The sequence below is a fragment of the Paramisgurnus dabryanus genome, chromosome 20 (assembly GCF_030506205.2).
Source record: "Paramisgurnus dabryanus chromosome 20, PD_genome_1.1, whole genome shotgun sequence".
NCBI classification, from domain to species: Eukaryota; Metazoa; Chordata; class Actinopteri; order Cypriniformes; family Cobitidae; genus Paramisgurnus; species Paramisgurnus dabryanus.
The window spans coordinates 22,965,158-22,984,537 of record NC_133356.1 but is presented as its reverse complement, the minus strand read 5'-3'; the positions used below and the strand labels follow the sequence as shown (position 1 = coordinate 22,984,537).

The 19,380-nt window shown below is 34.8% G+C and overlaps 2 protein-coding genes across 6 annotated transcripts; both read left to right on the top strand.

Annotated features, from left to right (window-relative positions):
- The first annotated feature begins 191 nt into the window (after window positions 1-191).
- LOC135787267 (uncharacterized) lies at window positions 192-8,806 on the top strand. Of its 2 annotated transcripts, none has more exons than XM_065297125.2 (18): window positions 192-393; window positions 755-798; window positions 944-1,013; window positions 1,280-1,482; window positions 1,566-1,649; window positions 1,728-1,796; window positions 1,914-2,123; window positions 2,254-2,415; window positions 2,567-2,645; window positions 2,759-2,849; window positions 2,957-3,098; window positions 3,196-3,300; window positions 3,394-3,484; window positions 5,189-5,333; window positions 5,427-5,501; window positions 5,594-5,696; window positions 5,935-6,041; window positions 7,173-8,806. In XM_065297125.2, exons 1-18 carry the CDS (start codon window positions 366-368, stop codon window positions 7,294-7,296), a joined length of 1,932 nt encoding a protein of 643 aa, XP_065153197.1. In that variant the 5' UTR covers window positions 192-365; the 3' UTR covers window positions 7,297-8,806. The 2 variants fall into 2 exon arrangements, with proteins under 2 accessions (XP_065153197.1, XP_065153198.1); XM_065297126.2 differs by having other exon boundaries at window positions 1,286-1,482; window positions 7,173-8,805.
- A 948-nt stretch (window positions 8,807-9,754) lies between these two features.
- LOC135787265 (uncharacterized) lies at window positions 9,755-19,322 on the top strand. 4 transcript variants are annotated; one of them, XM_073812868.1, is made up of 17 exons: window positions 9,755-9,940; window positions 10,109-10,453; window positions 10,752-11,111; window positions 11,562-11,663; window positions 12,013-12,108; window positions 12,198-12,299; window positions 13,912-13,998; window positions 14,204-14,365; window positions 14,722-14,805; window positions 14,955-15,035; window positions 16,006-16,098; window positions 16,270-16,353; window positions 16,512-16,604; window positions 17,121-17,219; window positions 17,313-17,331; window positions 17,605-17,659; window positions 18,989-19,322. In XM_073812868.1, the coding sequence occupies exons 1-17, from the start codon at window positions 9,889-9,891 to the stop codon at window positions 19,103-19,105; spliced, it is 2,031 nt and encodes a 676-aa protein (XP_073668969.1). In that variant the 5' UTR covers window positions 9,755-9,888; the 3' UTR covers window positions 19,106-19,322. The 4 variants fall into 4 exon arrangements, 3 of the variants coding, with proteins under 3 accessions (XP_073668969.1, XP_073668968.1, XP_065153195.1); XM_073812867.1 differs by having other exon boundaries at window positions 14,898-15,035; window positions 17,121-17,186; XM_065297123.2 differs by having other exon boundaries at window positions 14,898-15,035.
- The last annotated feature ends 58 nt before the right edge of the window (window positions 19,323-19,380 follow it).

The following is a 19,380-nucleotide window of genomic DNA, read 5'->3' as shown; positions in this document are numbered from 1 at the left end:
ACATAGAATGAAGATTCCCTTTCTAATATGCACCCCTCAAAGATGAAAATGTATTCGCATTTAGTGGTATTTTTATATTTTACTTACCTACTGTATAATACATACAATATTAAAATTTTGTTTTAGAAACATTCCATTAATAAGTCTTTTCAAATCCTAATCTTTTATCACGTGGTCTATTACGCGTTTAACGCAGCCGTGAAATGCGCATGCGTGTGAGCGGCACATCTGTGTGCAAAGGTGGAGAGAGGAATCACGACAAAACAACGAGCCGGAGGAATGTTAAATAATTTAGAAGTTACTTAATTTGCGCATTTGTTTTATACTTTAGATTCAGTTATCGCGATTAAAATATATTCTTTATAATGTCTAGGAAAACCCAATTCGGCCCGGGTAAGTTTTGTGATGGTACTCGTTTCGTGACGTCTTTTCAAACTTTACCAGCGGAGCACATGTAGCCACGATAGCAATCTGAATACTTATAGTTTAGCCTTGTTAGATTGACTTGTTATTTTAATAAGCGCTGATTATTAATGTAAATTCTTTATAAGCTCTTGAGTGAATGGCCTGTTTCTAGTGATTCTTATTGTTGTTGTAAATGTTTTTGTTTTAGGTTTTGTTTCACGTACTTTTAAGAGTGTTTTAAAGAGGAGACGTGTATTAATCACTGGCCGTATTGTTATTGTTATTCGTGTGTCCATGTAAGGCCTGTTTGTTTAAACTTACAATGCTGTTTTTCCATTGACTCTCATAGAGTACTTCCGCATGCGCAATGATGCGCATCTCATGCGCACACACGTAAGTTTTGTTGGGCAGTGAGTCATTTCATTTGTTTATTACATTGCCAGCGATTACGAAATGCGGCTTTGTTTTATTTTTTTTTCTGACAATTTAGGATCCACATGTCTAATGTTTTCTGCCGATGTGCTCTCCTTTTTACCAGGCTATGGTAGATTTGATGAACAATAGACCTTCCAACAACGACTTATTAGATGCTCTAAGCTTTGGGTTTGGTAAGATGTCTTAAACTTTCTCACACATGCAATACTTTTATAGTAAATTTTTTATTTATACTGTATATTTCATAAAATTGTATAGAGTATAACAGATTTGTGAGTCTTGGTTATTTATTTAATTATTATTTAAGAAATAATTCCCTCCAAATTGCAAATTATTTTATTTACTTGCCCTCATGTCATCCCAGATATATCCCATACCCTGATGTTTTTTATTTGAGTAACTTTCACTTGATAAACCAAGTTTTGTTTTTATTCCACTGTTCCAGTTCCACATCTGGATCACTTTTCACATCGGTTCGTGCAGTATGGAGAGTCATCAGATGATGATATTGATTACGATGATTATGATGATGATGATGATGATCACAAATGTGCCGTGCATCCAGGCAACAGTTACTGTGGCTTTTCCCGCAACTTTCTTGACAGAGGCCTGCCAAAGCCATCCAAACACATAACTCCTGAGGTCTGTTTTAAACACTTGTGCTTCACCAAGACCCTCTGATGACTGTGTGTGATGTTACTTTATTAACTTATATTTTTTTCTAGGAGGCAGCAAAAAATGCAAAAGAACTTGTGGATGAAGAAGAAAAACTTAAAAGGAAAGCAGAGAAGAAAAAGCTAAAAAAAATGGTGAGCATGCACAAAAAGTTTAACGTGTTTATCATAAGCATGAATGTTTTAAGTGATGCCTTTTATAAAATATCACAGAGACAAAAAGAGAGACGCCGTCTGGAAAAGTTAGAGAAGGAAAATGCAAATAAAGAAAAAAACAAATCGGTGAGAGAAATGTTGTTCATTCTTGGCACACAGTAGTTATTAAGCAAAACTATGCTGATGCAATACATTTATCATTGTGTAGTCTACATGTTTCGTTTTTTTTATCTTTGCTTCAAGGTACAAGTTGACCCTGGACCAGAAAAGACCAAACATGCAGAAAAAGATACAAATGAAAATAAAATAAAACACTGTAATTGTTCGTCTGTACCTTCTGACCCTCCCCGTACCACAGCAGCTGAGCAGATAAGTGAGGAAGAGGAGGAGGAGGAGGAGGATGATGATGAGGAGGATGAAGATGAAAAAGAAGATTCAACAACTGAACCAGAGGTTGTCTTGTGGTGTTAGATCTTTGAATCAATGTTTCTTTGATATTTACAAGTAATATGCTTATACAATGCTGGAATACTTGTGGTGTGTACTCTGTGGGATGTTCATGACTTTTTTGTGTGTGTCTTAGGAGCTTGACATGAATAGCTGCTTTGTGTCAAATGCAGCAGCCAAAGCAGCAGCCATCGCAAAGCGTAAACTAGAGCAAAGACCTTATAAAAAAGTTGCTCCAGCAATCTCAAACAAACAGGATGGGTCGGAGCAGAAAGGAGTCACAAAGCCACAAAAACAGGTTTGAACAGCGAAAGTATGGCAGGAGATTAAACAAAAAATTGGGAATTCTAAATTTTCTGTCTTTGGTCATCTTTCAATTTTTTACAACCAAGTGTTTTGACTTGTTTTACTTTGGCATAACATTAGATTCTGTGCTCTTATTTCTGCAGACTGATGATAAAAAGGAGGCGGAGTCAGAGGAGGCCGAGGATGCAAATGACTTCATAACAAAAAGTGTGGAATTTGCAGGTTTGTGATCGCAGGCTGTGTGGTTTTAGTGAATTTTTCTTTAAGTCATGTTTATAATCGTTTAATAGGCTGTTTAGTTAATGCACTTCATGTTCTTCATTCCTCCTCTTTAGTTCTTGGTAACCAGTATGCAGCCAAAGGAGACCTTCGCATGGCTGTGAAATATTTTACAGAAGCTATAAAGAATAACCCTAAAGAGTATAAGTAAGAGTCTATGTCACCAATTTAAGTTACAGCTATAACTCCTCACAGTCAAGTGATGCTGTAAGTGCAGAGCAAATTTTTTTGAAGGGGTTATGTTTTAATCGCAGGTTATTTGGGAATCGTTCCTTCTGCTATGAAAAGATGCGACTGTATGCGAAAGCTTTAACGGATGCTGAAATTGCTCTTTCGATGAATCCCAAATGGATCAAAGGACTTTACAGAAAAGGCAAAGCGCTGGTTGGACTAAAGGTTACACATCATCTGCCAGTCTTGCATATTTTTGACATTCAAAATGACATCATATTAAAGTTGTATTTTCTTTATGGTTATTTTTTCCATCTGTTAGAAATATTATGATGCCAGAGTTACTTATAGTGAAGTATTAAAACTAGACCAGACATGTAAAGATGCAGCTGAGGAGTTGATGAGGGTGCAGATCATGCAACTTATGGTGAGTGAATGGGGGAAATGCTCTGCATTAGTATATTAGTAGCTATATTTCTGTTTTATGATGTTAATCTGTATTAAAATTGTTTTCCTACAGGAATTAGGATTCACTAAAGAGCAGAGTTCAAATGCCCTTATTATTCATGGAACTGTAGAAAAGGCCTTAGAAGCTCTCACTGGGATACAAGGTATGATTTATATTTTTTCATTCCTCTTGGCGTCTTGTTTTTATATGCACTAATGTGTTTTAAAAGCTCATTTATCTCCATAGAAATAAAATTAAGTTTTAAGTTTTGTGGCTTAAATGTAATGATATTTATTTGATTGCGACAATCCTAGGTCAAGTCCCGAATGGCTTGGTGGTTGTACTGTTTATCTTGTCCAATTTTCCTGTGGTGTGTTAAGCTAAAAGTATAGTCCCGTCTTTACATGAGTGTCTGGATACAGTGTGTATGATGTTATTTTTGTCATCAGAAGAGTGCACACATACTGTACACGCATTGCTGGTTTTTTAAAAACTTGCGTACATTGTACAGTACATGTAGATTGCACGAGGGGTATTGCAATTTGTCGCAGTGCACATCAATCGAACATCATTCACGGTTATGAGTCAAATGAACTATGCTTTGCTAGTCTGTTCGTTCGGAGCGGACACTAAAAACGGACTATACTCCAGGCTTTAAGAGTGATTGAATCTGCTCAAAAGCATGTCAGGGTTTCTCTAATCCCAAATCTAAATATTTAACATGATGGACAAATGTGCATGCAAGCTGTAGATTGTCATATGGAACGAAATGGGGTGGGCGATATGACCAAAATCTTCTATCACGATAGGATTCATTTTATATCATGGTAGCGATATGTATCACGGTAGAGTTTATTATGTTTTAATAAGGTTTTTCTGTTATTAAAATCTTTTATACTATAGAAATGTTCATAATTCTCACAAAAACCTTATACAAGCATAAAAAGAGGATCAAAACTCAATTATAAAGGAAAGATAATAAATAGTTATGTATATATATTTTTTATTAAGGTAGAAAAGTGATTTAGTCAAGACCAGTGAGAGATTTTCTCTCAATGCTGTTTGATAAATATGAGTGACAGACAGGAGCAAAATTGGGTAACTTCTCATTTAAGACCGGATCCAATATACTGTTACACATGCATTTTCTCTTGCATTGCACATGCATTTGCATGTTCACTTTCTCTTAAGCCCTAAATGGTTGTTTTTATAAGGATACTTGCAAAGATGGGAGTTTTGACGCATTTATGTATTTAAGGCCAATAAAGCGGGGAAAATGCTCACAAGCTTAATGAGCAGCGGTTGCGCGACATGCACGCTCATTACAAACCGACAGAGAAGCAATTGCGCGACTTGCGAAAGAGCACAAGCTATAGATCTGTTGTTTGTGTTTCAATGGCTTAAAATAACTTGTATTTAAGCACCACAGTTTTAAAACGTTTACAAACGTTAAGTTTTCGTGACCACGCACACAGGAGCGTGACATGGGCTCGTAACCTTGATAGAGACGATAGTCCAAAATCTCTACTGGTTGACAAATTTCTACCGGTTTATTGCCCACCCCAGAACGAAATGATACCCAATCAGAAAGCGAGCTGATGACAGACCAAACCATAACAACCACAGTCATGGCACAGCAGGCCCAGTCCAAATTGACATGGACGTCAGATATATTAAAAGCAGTCTCCATATTATCGCCGTTTGAGTTAAGACTTGCGTTGTTTGTCCAAGGAATCAGTTGAGGTGTGGTGTGCCGTCATGTTTGCATAGCAGCACTTCACTACTTATAGAGCAAATACTGTTAAATTGTTTTTTCCTCATGTTTCTGTGGCTCAGCCTTTACTCACTTTCATTTTATTTTGTCCAGCTGTTGCCCCTGCACCCAGGGAAAGTGAATTTATGCCCGTGCAAAGAAACTCAAGAGCTGAAGCTAAATTCCCCCTTAGACCCGTTCCTCAGAATCAGCCTAGACCCAATATGCCAGTTCCTGCTGCATTTACTCCTCAGCCGCGGTAAGCAAAACTAGCACACGTTCGTGATACACAATCTTTTTTTATTTTAAAGCTGAATGAATTCTGAAGTCTGACTTTTGTTTTTTTAAACAGGGAACTGTTCCCTGTCTGGGTTGGAGATCTGGTGCCTTCTATAACTGGAGAAAAACTTTACGAGTTATTTAAATCGTAAGTGAACTTTTTATTTTGTAAAGGGAAGCCCAATTTGACACTGGTGCAGTGTAACTGACTTGTGCATGTCCATACTTGTTTTTTGACAGGGCTGGGCCAGTCCATAATGTAAGAGTGTTGCCTGCCAGGTTCTGCGCATTTGTTAACTACACCAGTAAGGAGGACTGTGAGAGAGCCATCCGAGATTTACATGTAAGTATGTGTGTTGGATTGGAAAACTGTTAGCTGAGAGAACCACATAGTTTATAGTTGCCCATCTGGGCTATTTGCTCAGGAAAAAAATGCTCCATTGTGTTACAGCGGTGAGGCACATGTTTTGTTTGTTGAATTGTGGAATGTTGGGAGTTTATATGATAAGACTGTATACGATTGTCTGGAATCTCTGGATGTTGTTATTATTGGGGGAAAAACGTACGTTTGTTGTATGCAGGGTTATCGAATTGATGGGACAATTCTAGTGGTTCGTTATCCAGATAGAATACATACACATCTTGGAGTGTCCAGATCTGCATCTACAGAGACCTCAGGCAAGAATGGGTGAGTAAACCTATTATGATTATGTATTAAGTGAATTACACAGTGAATATACAAGGATATTATACTTTTTATGCAGGCATAAGCATCTTAAATTAAACACTTAAATTGCTATTCATGAATATCAGTCATTTGCGTCATTCCAGTTGCCTGCCGCCATCTTGAGTACCTAACGAGTACCAGTAGGCTACTGACAAGCATTGGCTATCTTGCTACGATTTACGGATTTCTTATCTTTTACTGTCTATGATTTTTACGGATATGGAAAATGGCTTTGAAATACATTTTGCACCTCGACTGTCATGAAAAGAAACGCTGCTTAAAAAAAAAATCTTGGTTAGGGTGTGATGCCTTCCCGATCCCTGATGTGTCTTCAAGCCGCTGTCCGCTGCTACCGAACTATCACTATTTTTCCAACATTCAGGCGGCACGACACAACATGAAACTTTGCTGGAAGTATTACATGGATCTCTACACATAAATGAGAGTATTAAGAACATTGTTTGTGTACACAGAGTTTACTGAAAAACGTTTTGAACAACTGAATTTGGCTGTTATGGTGTCTGCTCGCCATCTTTGCAAGACATAAAGAATCGATTTTTGAATGCGAATTAATGAATCTCGTATGAGGCTCCTTTTACATCTAGAAGGTCAATATTGTTTTTCACTTGTGACAAAACAAATGATCTGTGCATTTATATGAAACTATGCTTTAGGAGCTATCCATCTTTACCCTCCTCCCTCCTTAAGTCGCATTCGGAGATCGATACATCTTGACTGGCAAGTTGGCGTGAGTGGACGCCAAAACATCCAAAGTCAGTTGGTCAAAACCTTCATTTTAGTAAACTCTGTGAACACACACAGTTTTCTCAATGCTCGAGTTCACATGTAGAGAGACACGGGTGGTACTTCGAGCAAAGTATCATGTTGTGTCGAGTCTTCTTCGTGTTGTTTTTTATGCTCACAACATAGGCATAGCTTCTAGTATTTTGCGACCACTTAAGGTACTCAAAATGGCAGAAGATAAGTTTGAGATGTGAGTGATGTCAGCCGATAGTCATGAATACAGTAACTATTAGGCCACATCATTATGTTGTTAGTAATTTCATATTTTAAAATCTCATTTTCTGTCAGCAAACAACCTGATGAATGTTATTTTTGGAGGACAACTGGCTGCATTAAGAATGATCGCTGCACTTATCGGCATATACCAGAAAACAAGGGCGTTGACCAGCATAAAGCGAGATCACACTATTGATTCACTGGGATTTCTTCAAATAAATGCATTAGAAACCTACTTCACATTTTCTATGTTACATTGTAGCAAGTGCTTTAAAAAATGATTGTGGGCCAGAGTATAATTTGTTTTAAATACCCTATTTGTTCAAAGAGTCTCTCTATCGGTTTAATAATAGGGGATTTAGGAGTTTGTACAACAGGTATGGTGGCTGTGATTATTGTCCCACAGAGTAATAGAAACACTCTAAAAATTAAGTATTTGTTTTAAATCTCTTTCAAGTCTGATCTGAAGATCATACTATTTTTAAGGCTGTCTCAATTTTAGTTTATATTAAGAAAGATGTTTGCTAAACGCTGTAATTGTTGCGTTATAGTAACCCTGTCTGAGGGTCAATACCAAAAGTGTTGCATTTTGAGAGGTATTATTTTTGGCCTGAAAGGTTTTCCAGTGTGTACATCTAGGTTTTAACACTTGTTGGAAATCCCATGCTGCTTATAAATCATTCAAAACCCCTGATGCATTTGCAGTAAATATTATCTGCTATAACATGTTGCCAATGTTGTAGCAATGCCATATGGGACAATGTGCATTGTAATGGATATTGGTTTTAAAATGTCACACTTGCATATATATATTAAACACCTTTTAAAAACCTGAATCGTTTCTTTTCAAGCTTTGTGTTTTTTTTTTTTTCAAGAACAGACCTAACACTGTATAGTTTATCTGTGTGGCTGTTACTCCACACAGTCATTTGGTTTTGAAACAAAGTTCTGTAGTTATCTGTGATTTCTCCTTGAACTCTCATCAATCACCATCACAAAGATGGGTAAACACATGACATTTTTCAAATATATTCCAGTGAGTATTAAGCTGTAATGATGGATGCAAACGTTAAACTTGTCAATTTTTATTAACTGTTAAAAATGAAATTTACTATAGTGAATGTTAAAAGTTAACAAATTTTATATAATATAGATGACTTCTACATTGAGAAAATTCAGCATTATTGTAATGCCATTTACATAACTCCTTAAAATTCCCTCAAGGTATCTTATTTCAACACTGAATCTTCAAAACATTTCACCACCCAAAATGGTTGTGGTCAATCTCTGGTAACGATGTTTAACCTAAGTTACAATTGCATATAGATTTACCAAAAATTGTTTTAAGATGACGTTATAATTTAGGTTCACCTTACACCCCACATTTAATATTTTACATATAGCCTTGCACAATTTCTTATGTTATCCTCACTTGACTTCTATACGAAAGGGGAATTTGATTATGCCTTAGCTTGCAATATTAAGTGTGCCATTTCCTCTGGACATGCCGAACCTTAAAGTGAACTGGTCAACTCGGGTCATTGTGACCAGAGTAGACTTCCTTGTTCTCAGTTTCAACTTCCCTGTTCAGTCATATATCTGTTGATAAATATTCATAAGTTATCAGACTTGTTTATCCTGAGTGTTCGTCCAGTCCAGACATTTCCATGCTATTGTTTGAAGGTGATCAATACTTATTCTATTATACTTATAAAGTGTATACCTTTACAATAAACCTCTGACTTTAATTTGAACGACATTCTGTGTTTTCATGGTGCCTGATATCAGAATCTCTGCTGCTCCGCTCAGACCTCCAGACTACGAAACATTTTCCAGTAGACCTGATTGGAATTGATCAAATCTTAGAACATCTTAGAAATATTATGCAACCGTACAGTAAGTTAAGATTGCCTCTTCAGTCATAGCTTCAAAAAGCATAAAATATACAGAAAAGAAAATGAATAAATTAACATTTGTTCTGCCCATAACCTTCAGAAGATCTAAATGATGAAGCTTTTTGTTGAAAATGTCATGTGAATATTCACAGGTTTAAGGAGGACATTTTACGGTAACAGGACTAAGTGAAAACTTGGGGAAACCAGTAAAATTTATTTTATTTTTAAATTCTAATATAATTTTAAAGCTATAAAATAACTATAGCATAGGTGGGATGTTGCACAACAATACAAAAATTAAGATATCTAAAGGATTTTATTCATTTTCTTTTAAGGAACAGTACAGTAATAATCACAACTAATGTTTTATGCATAATTTAAAACATTAATTAAATCATACTTTTTTAAGCTTGCAGTCAGCTGTGCATGACACTTTGCTAAATAATAAAATGTCATTTCTCTTGCATTTTAATACATATGGGGATGCATGTCTTGCACCAACTAGGTTTTTAAGGTATGATTAAAATGACTAGTCCTGGATTGATTTAACCCTGCTGGGAAACTGCAATATCCTGGGTACAGAAATGACCCAGATTTTGTTGAATGGCCAAAACAAAATGAGGAAACGATGAACCCTACTTGCCATAATCAAGTAAATAATACGTTTTTATACTGTAGCACTCATACTGTCATTCTTCTAGGCTTTGCAGGTAATTCCCCAAGACTGTATAGATAAATGAGTGACTATTATGGGCCAAATGAAATGAATACTGTGCATGTTTGGTCAAAGTCCATATTGAATCTGATAATGAAAGTAAAAAAACAGGCATTACTTGGGTTATTGATTTTTACGTGTAAATGTAGAGGGTTTTTACTAATCTGAAGCTGATGAAATGAATGTGTTCAGAGTTGTGATATCAGCAACACTTCTGCTTACATCTAAAGGTAATGAACCCTAAATACATACATACATACAAAATAAAATCTCCATGCTTGTCATGTTTAATGGTTGTCTGCATTACTGTACAGTATGTGCTTACAGGATTTGTTGTCCTATCGAATTGTTGTACTACCGATTTTAGCTTAATCAGTGGTTTGATGTTTTATTTTTAGGGGTTTTGGTACAAGGGCCTTCTCATCCTCTGGTTGCACAACTGGGGGGTTCATTAACACTGCCCTGCTATGTGGAAACTCCATTAGCACTGGATGAGCTGGAAGTTGAATGGAAAAGGACAGATGAACAGATATTAGTGCATCTATTTCAGAATGGAGAAGTTAGACCTGAGGCTCAATACCAATCTTACAGGGGCAGGGTACATTTTGTGTCTGACCAGATCTCGAAAGGAAACTTTTCAATTGTTTTGGAAAACATAACAGTTGCTGACACGGGTATCTACGAATGTGTAGTTTATTCTCACCAGGATGTTGGAGAGATCTCTGCTCAAATTCAACGTGTAGGTAAGTATTTATCCTTTTAAGTATTATTTCAACAAATTTGCATGTTTGATAAAATTAGGTTTTAAATGCCAGTCAATTTGGACCACATAACCATTGTTATTGCAATGAATATATTATTAACAATAACTATTGTTAAATTTGAAATGATTAACTTAATTATTGGATATATAACATTGTAAAACTGTTCACTCTTACAAAGAACTGAAGGTTCTTTAGATGTTAAAGGTTCTTTATGGAACCATTTAGCATCATGTATTTAGTTACTGGTCAGATAATTGTTTTGTTTTGTATTTAACAGAGCGTGTAGTTGTGACAGGAGACCACAATGTTGTGTTTGCATATGTCGGTGAGGAGGTTGTTCTGAACTGCATGGTTGATTCGCATATTTCCCCGTACCACTTTGAGGAGGTCTCATGGAAGAAGATTTATAAAATGTCAGACACTGTCCTCGTGTTGCTTTTCCAAAATGGGACACCATTCCCAGAGTCATCTGACATACATTACAGAGAAAGAGTCGAGTTCTTCACAGAGGAAATTCCCAAAGGCAACTTTTCAATTAAACTAAAAAATGTCCAGACTTCTGATAAAGGAGAATACAAGTGTGAAGTTCACACAAAATATTCAGTGACCTCTGCCACTGTGAGAATAGGCCGGCTGGGTAAGTAACCTGAACAGATGATTTCAGGCTGTGCTGGGCAAAGATTAATCGTGATTAATCGCATACAAAATAAATGTGATTTTTTTGCATAATATATGAGTATGTACTGTGTGTAATTATTATGTATATATAAACACACACACATTCATGTACATATTTAAGAAACAGTTACATGTGTATATATATTTATTTATATTTTATATATTCTATATAATATATAAATAAAAATTGATATATAAATAAAAAAATTCTGAAATATATGTATATGTGTGTGGTTAAATATATATAATTACACACAGTACACACACATATATTATGCAAAAAAATCTAATTATTTTGTATGCAATTAATCTTTGCCCAGCACTAATTGTTATATTTACATATTGAAAACATCTACATTACAATATATAATATAATATAATCTGTAAGCAATTTTTCCATCTCATGTAGGAATGTCCACTCTACACGTGATAATATTGATGCTTTGCTTTAGTTCCCTGTTGTTGACTTTTGTCCTAAGCTTTCCAGTCACAATCTATATAAGCAGAAAAGGTAAGCCAAGCATTGTGTGCTTGTTGAGAGTTTAAAGCAAGCAAATATAAATAAATGGGTTTTTATCCAATAATTCAATGCATCACCATTGGTACACTTGAAAAAATGGTACTAAATACCACTAAAAGTGGTTCACTGGCTCATAATCAAGAACCCTTTTAGTGCTAAACATGTAGAATCATTTTGTGCCGAACCATAAGTGGTGCTATAGTCATGCTTTATGCTATGTACTATGTTGGGCTAAAAATGGTTCCCCTATGATTATGAGCTTTTAGTGCTATTTAACACAATTTTTTATAATGTGTAAAGTCTTTGTTTTTTTATTTATGATGTTTTTGTTCTTCCACAGATACTAGCGCAAGGTCAATGTACATTCATTACTTGCAAGTTTTCTGTCCCAACATTTGTTTATCTATTGCATTTTGTCTTTGGGGTGTAATTGAGGGTAAATATTCCAAACTGTATATTTGCATGATTTGCTAACATTTTATTTTTTTGTATTTGATAATTTTGATCTCTTTCTCCATTGCTTAGGGTCTTTAGTTGAGGTAGTGATGTGTGCAACCATTAATCTGACCAGGATATTTTTGTTACTTCTTATGGCCCCATATTTTAACTGGAATACCGTCATTTCAGGTGTGTATTTTTATTTTCACAGTTTTTTTGGTGTTCTGTGCAGCATAAGTGTTTCTGCACTGTAAAAATTCCTTGTTGCACTTACATTTACCATTTATTTTAACTTTATTGACTAGTGATGAGTTGCTATAAATTATATGGGTAAAGTTTAAATAAATTAAGTCAGGCTCACCACACAGTATTTTTGGCTGGATTTTGCTTTCACAGACACATTTCCAAGGTCTGTGACAAAACCCTCAGATCACCACCATATTGGAGAAAGTTTAAATGAATTGACTATTCGCTGAGCCCACCCTCCTTAGTTACTGATGCTATGCCTGTCAAGCTTTTGCACCTGGCAAGTCTGTTTGCATCGTTGTCAAACTTTTCCAAGGAGATAATTAGTCATTTTTGGCGAAAAGGTGAAATATCTGAGAGAGCAAGATAAAAAAGGACTGCAGTATGCATTCAAGGGATATATCCACAACATAATACGCAACCGATTAGAAAATAATAAAAAAAAATTTAAAGCCTATAGGTCCCAGCGCAAGCAGCAGCCATTTAAATGGGAAACACATAAATTAAGGAACGTCTTTGTTCATGCACAGCAGGGGAAGTGAAATTTGTGAAAATAATCTAATAAATATAATCAAACATCTTTTCCATAAGTTTTGTGGAATAAACACAAGACATTATCCTGACCACCTTGCAATGATAACATCCTCCCGCTTTTAGAACTAATCCTGGGAGAGCCGCGGTCAGATTGGGGTACTCAGGGGTAGGCCGTCCCTTAACAAAATGCTAAAATATTTTTTTAAGTATGTTCGTCAGCCTCCGTCTTGCCTTTAATCATCTTATTTTACGTTCAAATATATGCATTATGATCAAAGAACCATCATTATTTCCAAGCAATAATGCGCTTAGCTAGCTAGCTAACTAACATAAACGTAGGTTTTTTTGTTAATCCTGTCGACATTTAGTTGTGAGTGAACCCTTCCACAATGCTTGATTCACATCTGGCATTTCTCCCCTTGGGTTTTGGGAAGGGAAAAAATTCCACCACCCCGTCCAATATTTTAGGGTACCGACCGAGTATCAGATTTACACAATCCATACACACAACGATTTCGTATGTTTTCCTCGCCCGAAAGCTTGACAGACCTCCAGCGCCTAGTAACGGTTGCTAAACCACGATTGGCCTGTGCCTGTTTTCGGGCATGGCATAGCAAAGGGTCAATTCGTAAATTCAACTTAATTCAACTTACAAATTTAAGTTAAAATATATTTTTACAGCGTGTGATAACCTAACAATAATACCCAAATCTAAATCACTTACAGGTACAAAAGCTTATCTCTGAGCCTATAAGGACTTGAAGCAAAAAGTAAACAAATCTAATGACACAAATGCAGTTTTGTGTGAATTTGTGTAAATTATGTCTATGGGAGTTTTTGCAATGATGCCACAATTTTTGGTTGCCCAAAGACCCTATTAGTCAAAGGTTCTATTTATTTCTTACATTTAAACCTTTTGTTTTGTGCAACAGAAAGATTGTATGTCTTTATGGAACCATAAAACCTTTCAAGAACCTTTACTTAAAGAGTAATAATGTTGCTAATTCAGATGCTTATACAGTTGATTTTCCAGGTTACATCCAGAGAATGATTGAATTTACAAGTATTCCCTTTGCTTATTTTTTTATTGCCACTGCCTTTTGTTCAGGTAAGCCAGTTTCACTATATTAACTATATCATTATTTTTTATAATGTCATTCAAATTTCCCCACCCAGTGTGTTAAATGTCAGATTGGTTAAACAGTATTTACAAAGTTTCTGGAAAAAAATGTGCGCAAAATAAGTGGCAGATTCCTTCTGACTTTATCCTACGTTTTGGATGTATGTAAGAATGTGTTATCCTTCTTTTGTAGTTGTTCTGCATGATCTTTGGAACTCATCTCAGTGGATTGAAGTTGTACTTATGAGTGTTGGTGTTATTCTGGTGTCATCCATACCAGCATTTCTTCAAACTTTAAGCAATGTTTGCTTCATACAATTTTTTAAAGTCCATTTTTCTCTTTTGTTTATAATAGGTATGTCAACATGTCTTATACTTTATATTTCACATAGTAGCCTAATGCTTATTCATGCTTATTGATCAGTTGCAATGGTTTGCATGCAAGTTGTGGATCAGGCTTTGTTTGGGCCAATAATAAATTCAATGTTGCAGGCCCAGTTACTAGTATTTAAAACGTTTCTATGAGAAGGGTTATATTTATCATATTGTTATTTCTATAGCATTTAAAAAAGAAATGTTATAATGTTTTAAAGGTTGAGATAATCTCTTCCAGAGTCTTTTTGGTTATTGGTCTAGTCTTTAACCACTAGCCCACATGTTCTGATAATGTGTAATGATTACATGCTGACATTAATATGATTGCTCACATAGGATCTTCAGGACATGTTCTTATGCAGTTAAGCAATATTTTCCAAATGCGTCTCCTTTTCTACAGATCATCAAGTGTGGATGAATGTAAGTGAAATTGTTGTTTTAGTATTTCAAGATTTGTCTGAAGCCTTATTAACTATTAAATCATACAAATCTATATTTGTGTTTATTTTCAGCTATGATTACAGCAACATATGTTTTTGCGGGAATAAGTTTTGCCATATCTTTCATAGTTCTTCCAATTCCAGCAATTCGACAGTACACGTGTGCGAAGCTTCACAAAAAGCAACTTTATAAACTTATATGGAGATGTTGTAAGTATAGAATGTATTTACACAAAATTAATACATGTATTTATATTTTAAACAGTTTTAATTAAAATTTTAAACTCGGAAAATGAGAAACTAGATTAGAAAACATTATGATTATTGAAAACATCAAATAGGATTATTTTTTTCACCTCCTGTATCTTTAAATAGAAATATATTAAAAAGCTCAGATGCAAAAGCCGCTAAACACCATCTTCGTCAAAAATGATATTATGATATTTACTGAATGCTTTCAGCACATTTTATACGTTCATGATCAAATACTATTGGCTCAAATCTGCTTATTTCCAGTCTCAGGCCATTCAGAAATACCACTTTGATAGCAAACACCATTAAACGATTTTTCAGCAAAGTCCTCTAACAAACTGGATAAACGACTGTGCGCGTACACCACAGAGTTTTTATACGCAGATAAAGGAGGTTCATTTAAAGGAACAGTATGTAGGATTGTGGCCAAAACTAGTACTGCAATCACACAACTGGTGGCCAATACACAACATGACAACATAAACATCAGTTGAGTGCTGCAACTTCACTTTTTAAATGACAATATCCTGTCCGGACCACTGTTGTCAGTGATATAAGTATTTGAAATGAAAATGATTTCTGAATATCTAGTATATATAAGGGCCATTTTATGATTCATTGATCTAAATTTCTTACATACTGTTCCTTTAATATATTAGGATATTGACTAAATTTTTTTTGCCTTTATTCAGAAAAGATAGAAGTGACTGAAGACTTTTTTAAAGTGTTGGGTTTTGCAATGAAAGACTTTGATTTTGAAAAGTGATTTTTAATAAACAAATTTGTCATAAGAGCCTGATAAAAAAACATATGCACTTTTTTATCTGATGGCTTTTATCTGAGCTTTTTATATTTAAATACTTGTCAATGTAAGATAATAGCTGTATTGATAATAAGTTTTCTGTTTTCTCTCTCTTCATTGTCTTAGATTTAATTTGGGTAAATGTTATGGTTGGTACACTGGTCTTGCATAGTGCATTTATTATTTATTATCTTATCAAGATTCTGGAAAACAATAAAGGTAAGGTAATATGAATTGTCGGTAAACTTTGTTGCCCTATTCATTATCGTTCTATAGAAAATGCAGCTCTGTTTATTTTGGTTTGTATGCTGTGTCATTAATTTATATTCACTTGTTATTCAGCAGAGGTCTAGCAATTTAAAAATGACTATTAATATTTGTCATTGACAGACCGTTTTGGATGGGTCTTTGTCGCAGTTCTACAACATATTTTAACTGCAGTTGCACCTGAACGATTCACTATAACATTTCTTGGTAACAAAATTAAATTCAGAAAATGAGAAACTTTATATCTGAAAACATTCAAAGTTAAACTTAAAAACATCAGTTATAAACTAAAAAATATAAATTATTTTAAAAATTTTCTTTTTTTAATTTTATTTATCTTTAAAGCCCTATATGTTTTTTCTTAGGTAAAATGTCCACAGTTTTATTCATGTATGGTGCAGCAGGTCTTCCAGTGGTCAATTCAGTTTCTCTTGCTACAGAATTAATACTACAAGTTTGTAAGTGTAACATTTAAATAGTATTTAATTGGCTTTCATTTCATTTCACCCTTTTAGTCCTGACATGTCCCTCCATCGAGTGAGCGTGCATGGGCCGTCTGGTTACGTTAAACTTCTTCAAGTAGCCTAAACATTCACGGTCCTGGACAGTGTGACTTACATAGTCAGATAAAAAAAATTAAGTTGTTACTGTTAACATTGGTTAGTGCACCATGAACTAACATGAATAACTGCATTGGCATTAACAAAGATAAATAAATAATAAAAAACTAAATTTCTTATTTTTACTAATGTTAAAAATGTAAGCTAATGCAGTTGCTAATGTTGACAATTCCAATCTTATTGTAAAACGTTAAACAAGCTTACAAAACTGAGCTTTGTTGCGGTCAGCGGTTTTTCTGCCTCCACCTAAACTCCACCCACAAAAAGTCACAATGTTTATTAACTAAAAAGGGTCTATAAGGTGTTCAGACAGTCATTATTTTATCATTAACTTTTTTATCTTTTGTTTACAAGACAAGGGTGAGAGAACGATGCATGACCTGCGTGTAGTAGTGCTGCCATTTGAAAGCATTATGTCTGGTGTGTGGCTGATCTTACAGATTTATACATACTGTGAGTTATTGTTGTTATATTCCAGTTCTGTATTATACCTTATTGTCTGTAGATGTAGAATTCACTTTTAATCTCTCTGTTTATTATTTAAAGGGAAAGTTCGAGGGAAAGAGTAAGTTTACACACTTCAGAGATATATTTTTTTACCTTATGCATGTTAAAGTCAATAAGTCAAATATATCAAAATATTCAACATTTCCAGCTAACAGTATTTCCTATGATGGACATTAATTTTTACAGCTGTTTATTAGTGTTTTAAAAAATCTTAAATTATTGGTTTATACAGAAATCAACCAGTTTTTGGATTGCTTTAAATTCATTTTTTAGCTTAGTTATATTCTTCATATTTTTTAATGTCTTGGCCAATACATTGATTTTCTTTTAGTGTAGTGGAGGAGCTGAATGTACTAAGAGACGCTGTGGCAGATTGCACACCTCAGGTATGTTACACTGTCAGAAAAAGTTAAATGGCCCCAAGCTGTAACTGGGGCAGTGCCCTTTAAAAAGATCCTATACCATTTAGTCCAGATATGTATACATTTGGTACCAATTGAGTATGTTTGAGATATAATATGTATTCTTCAGTGGTGGGTCGTCCCCAGCAAGCAAAAACCGAGATGTTGAAATGACGGCTAACTATAAACCCAATTTAGTCTTGCTATGAGTAAACACTTCTACCCTAAATAACCTTGAATTTGGTTACATGCCATTTTTGACAAAATGACTTGAAGATGTATGATATTCCAACACGTAAGCAAAGTCAACAGGTGTTCAGGTGTTTGCTTTCATTTGTTTTAAACGTATATTTTTGGGCTTTCACTAACAGCCCAAATTTAGCCTTGTTTTAGCCAAACTTGCTTGCTTGGAGGGCCAGTAAAGCCTTCTCTGCTGGACTTAACACTATCTGAATCACTGATTTACATTTAAATATATACTGTATTTTCCATGAATGTGCTTTAAATGAATGCCGTAAGTCTATTATCTTTAATTTATAGCTTTTCCTTTGGTTGCGTTGCTTCCAGAAGTGTTTGTTTATGATAGATCATTTATCCAATCATATTTCAGCCAGCGACTGAAGACATGTATTGCCAAGGTCAAAGAAATGTGCCTAGGCCTTCAGAACGAACAGTGCAGGCACCTTCAGCTTAATATAAATGGCAATGAAATCCTTGCATTAACCAATCAGATTTCGAATGTGTCACCGAGGCCATATAGCAGGCTTACAATGACGTCAGCATTTTCACATCATTTGATCGGATTGACCCCAAGCAGTTTCAAACATACCAGAAAAAATTCTCACATCCAGCTTAACGCGAAGTAATTTGTTATACTTTGATTTTTCAAAACAGTTTTTAAGCTTTATCAAGAAACTTTTATGCGATTTCTTTTTAATTTCTATTTTACTTCGCATTTTAACGTTTGATGTGTTTCTATTGCCGTGAGGTCATAATGATGGTATTACGATATGGATTAATTCAGGTAAGACACCACTGAAGGCCTAGGTGTGAAATGCATGGACCCCGCCACTGGTACTTTTTAGGTGCAAATGTGTACTTTTTGAAAGGGTACAGCCACGATCACAGCTAGGGACCATTTTTACCAGTGTATATGATCTTGTATAATTTCATAGGTTGATGGATATTTTGTAGACAATAACAAACTTTCCTGTTTAATTTAAAATCCGCTCAATGAAGAAATTATTAGATTGTTTCCATACATTTTTATCATCTGCTGTGCAAATTCTGATAACAGTTTGTTTAACATCACAGAGAGAAAGTGCTGGTGAGGCAGACCGGCTCAGAGAAAATACCCTTACTGAAACCAGAAGACGTCGACCAGAAACATTGCCATTCCTTAGACAGCATGAACTAGACACACGGGTTTAATATCTTCAAAACGATCATTTGACAACATGTACAATATGAACAAAATTGTAGTATGAGGCTATATAGTGACCTGTAAATGTATATATGCTCCTGTACATTGATAAAGCATTGCATCAGCAACACAAAATTCATGGTTTCGAGTCTCAGGGAACACACATATTGATAAAAGAAATGTTTAGATTAAATGTTGGTCTGTTTGGAGAAAAGCATCTGCAAAATGCATAAATGTCAATTTTTTTTATTAAAGTTATATTTTGTATATTCATTTCAACCTC

Bases quoted from the DNA above. Each gene is read 5' to 3' on its own strand.
- LOC135787267 (XM_065297125.2), top strand. From the start codon at position 366: ATGTCTAGGAAAACCCAATTCGGCCCGG. The intron at 1,014-1,279 runs GTAAGATGTCTT...TTTATTCCACTG, and splicing joins TGCTCTAAGCTTTGGGTTTG to TTCCAGTTCCACATCTGGAT. The intron at 1,650-1,727 runs GTGAGCATGCAC...AAAATATCACAG, and splicing joins AGAAAAAGCTAAAAAAAATG to AGACAAAAAGAGAGACGCCG.
- LOC135787265 (XM_065297123.2), top strand. From the start codon at position 9,889: ATGAATGTGTTCAGAGTTGTGATATCAGCAACACTTCTGCTTACATCT. The intron at 14,366-14,721 runs GTATGTCAACAT...TTGCTCACATAG, and splicing joins TTCTCTTTTGTTTATAATAG to GATCTTCAGGACATGTTCTT. The intron at 14,806-14,897 runs GTAAGTGAAATT...GTTTATTTTCAG, and splicing joins ATCATCAAGTGTGGATGAAT to CTATGATTACAGCAACATAT.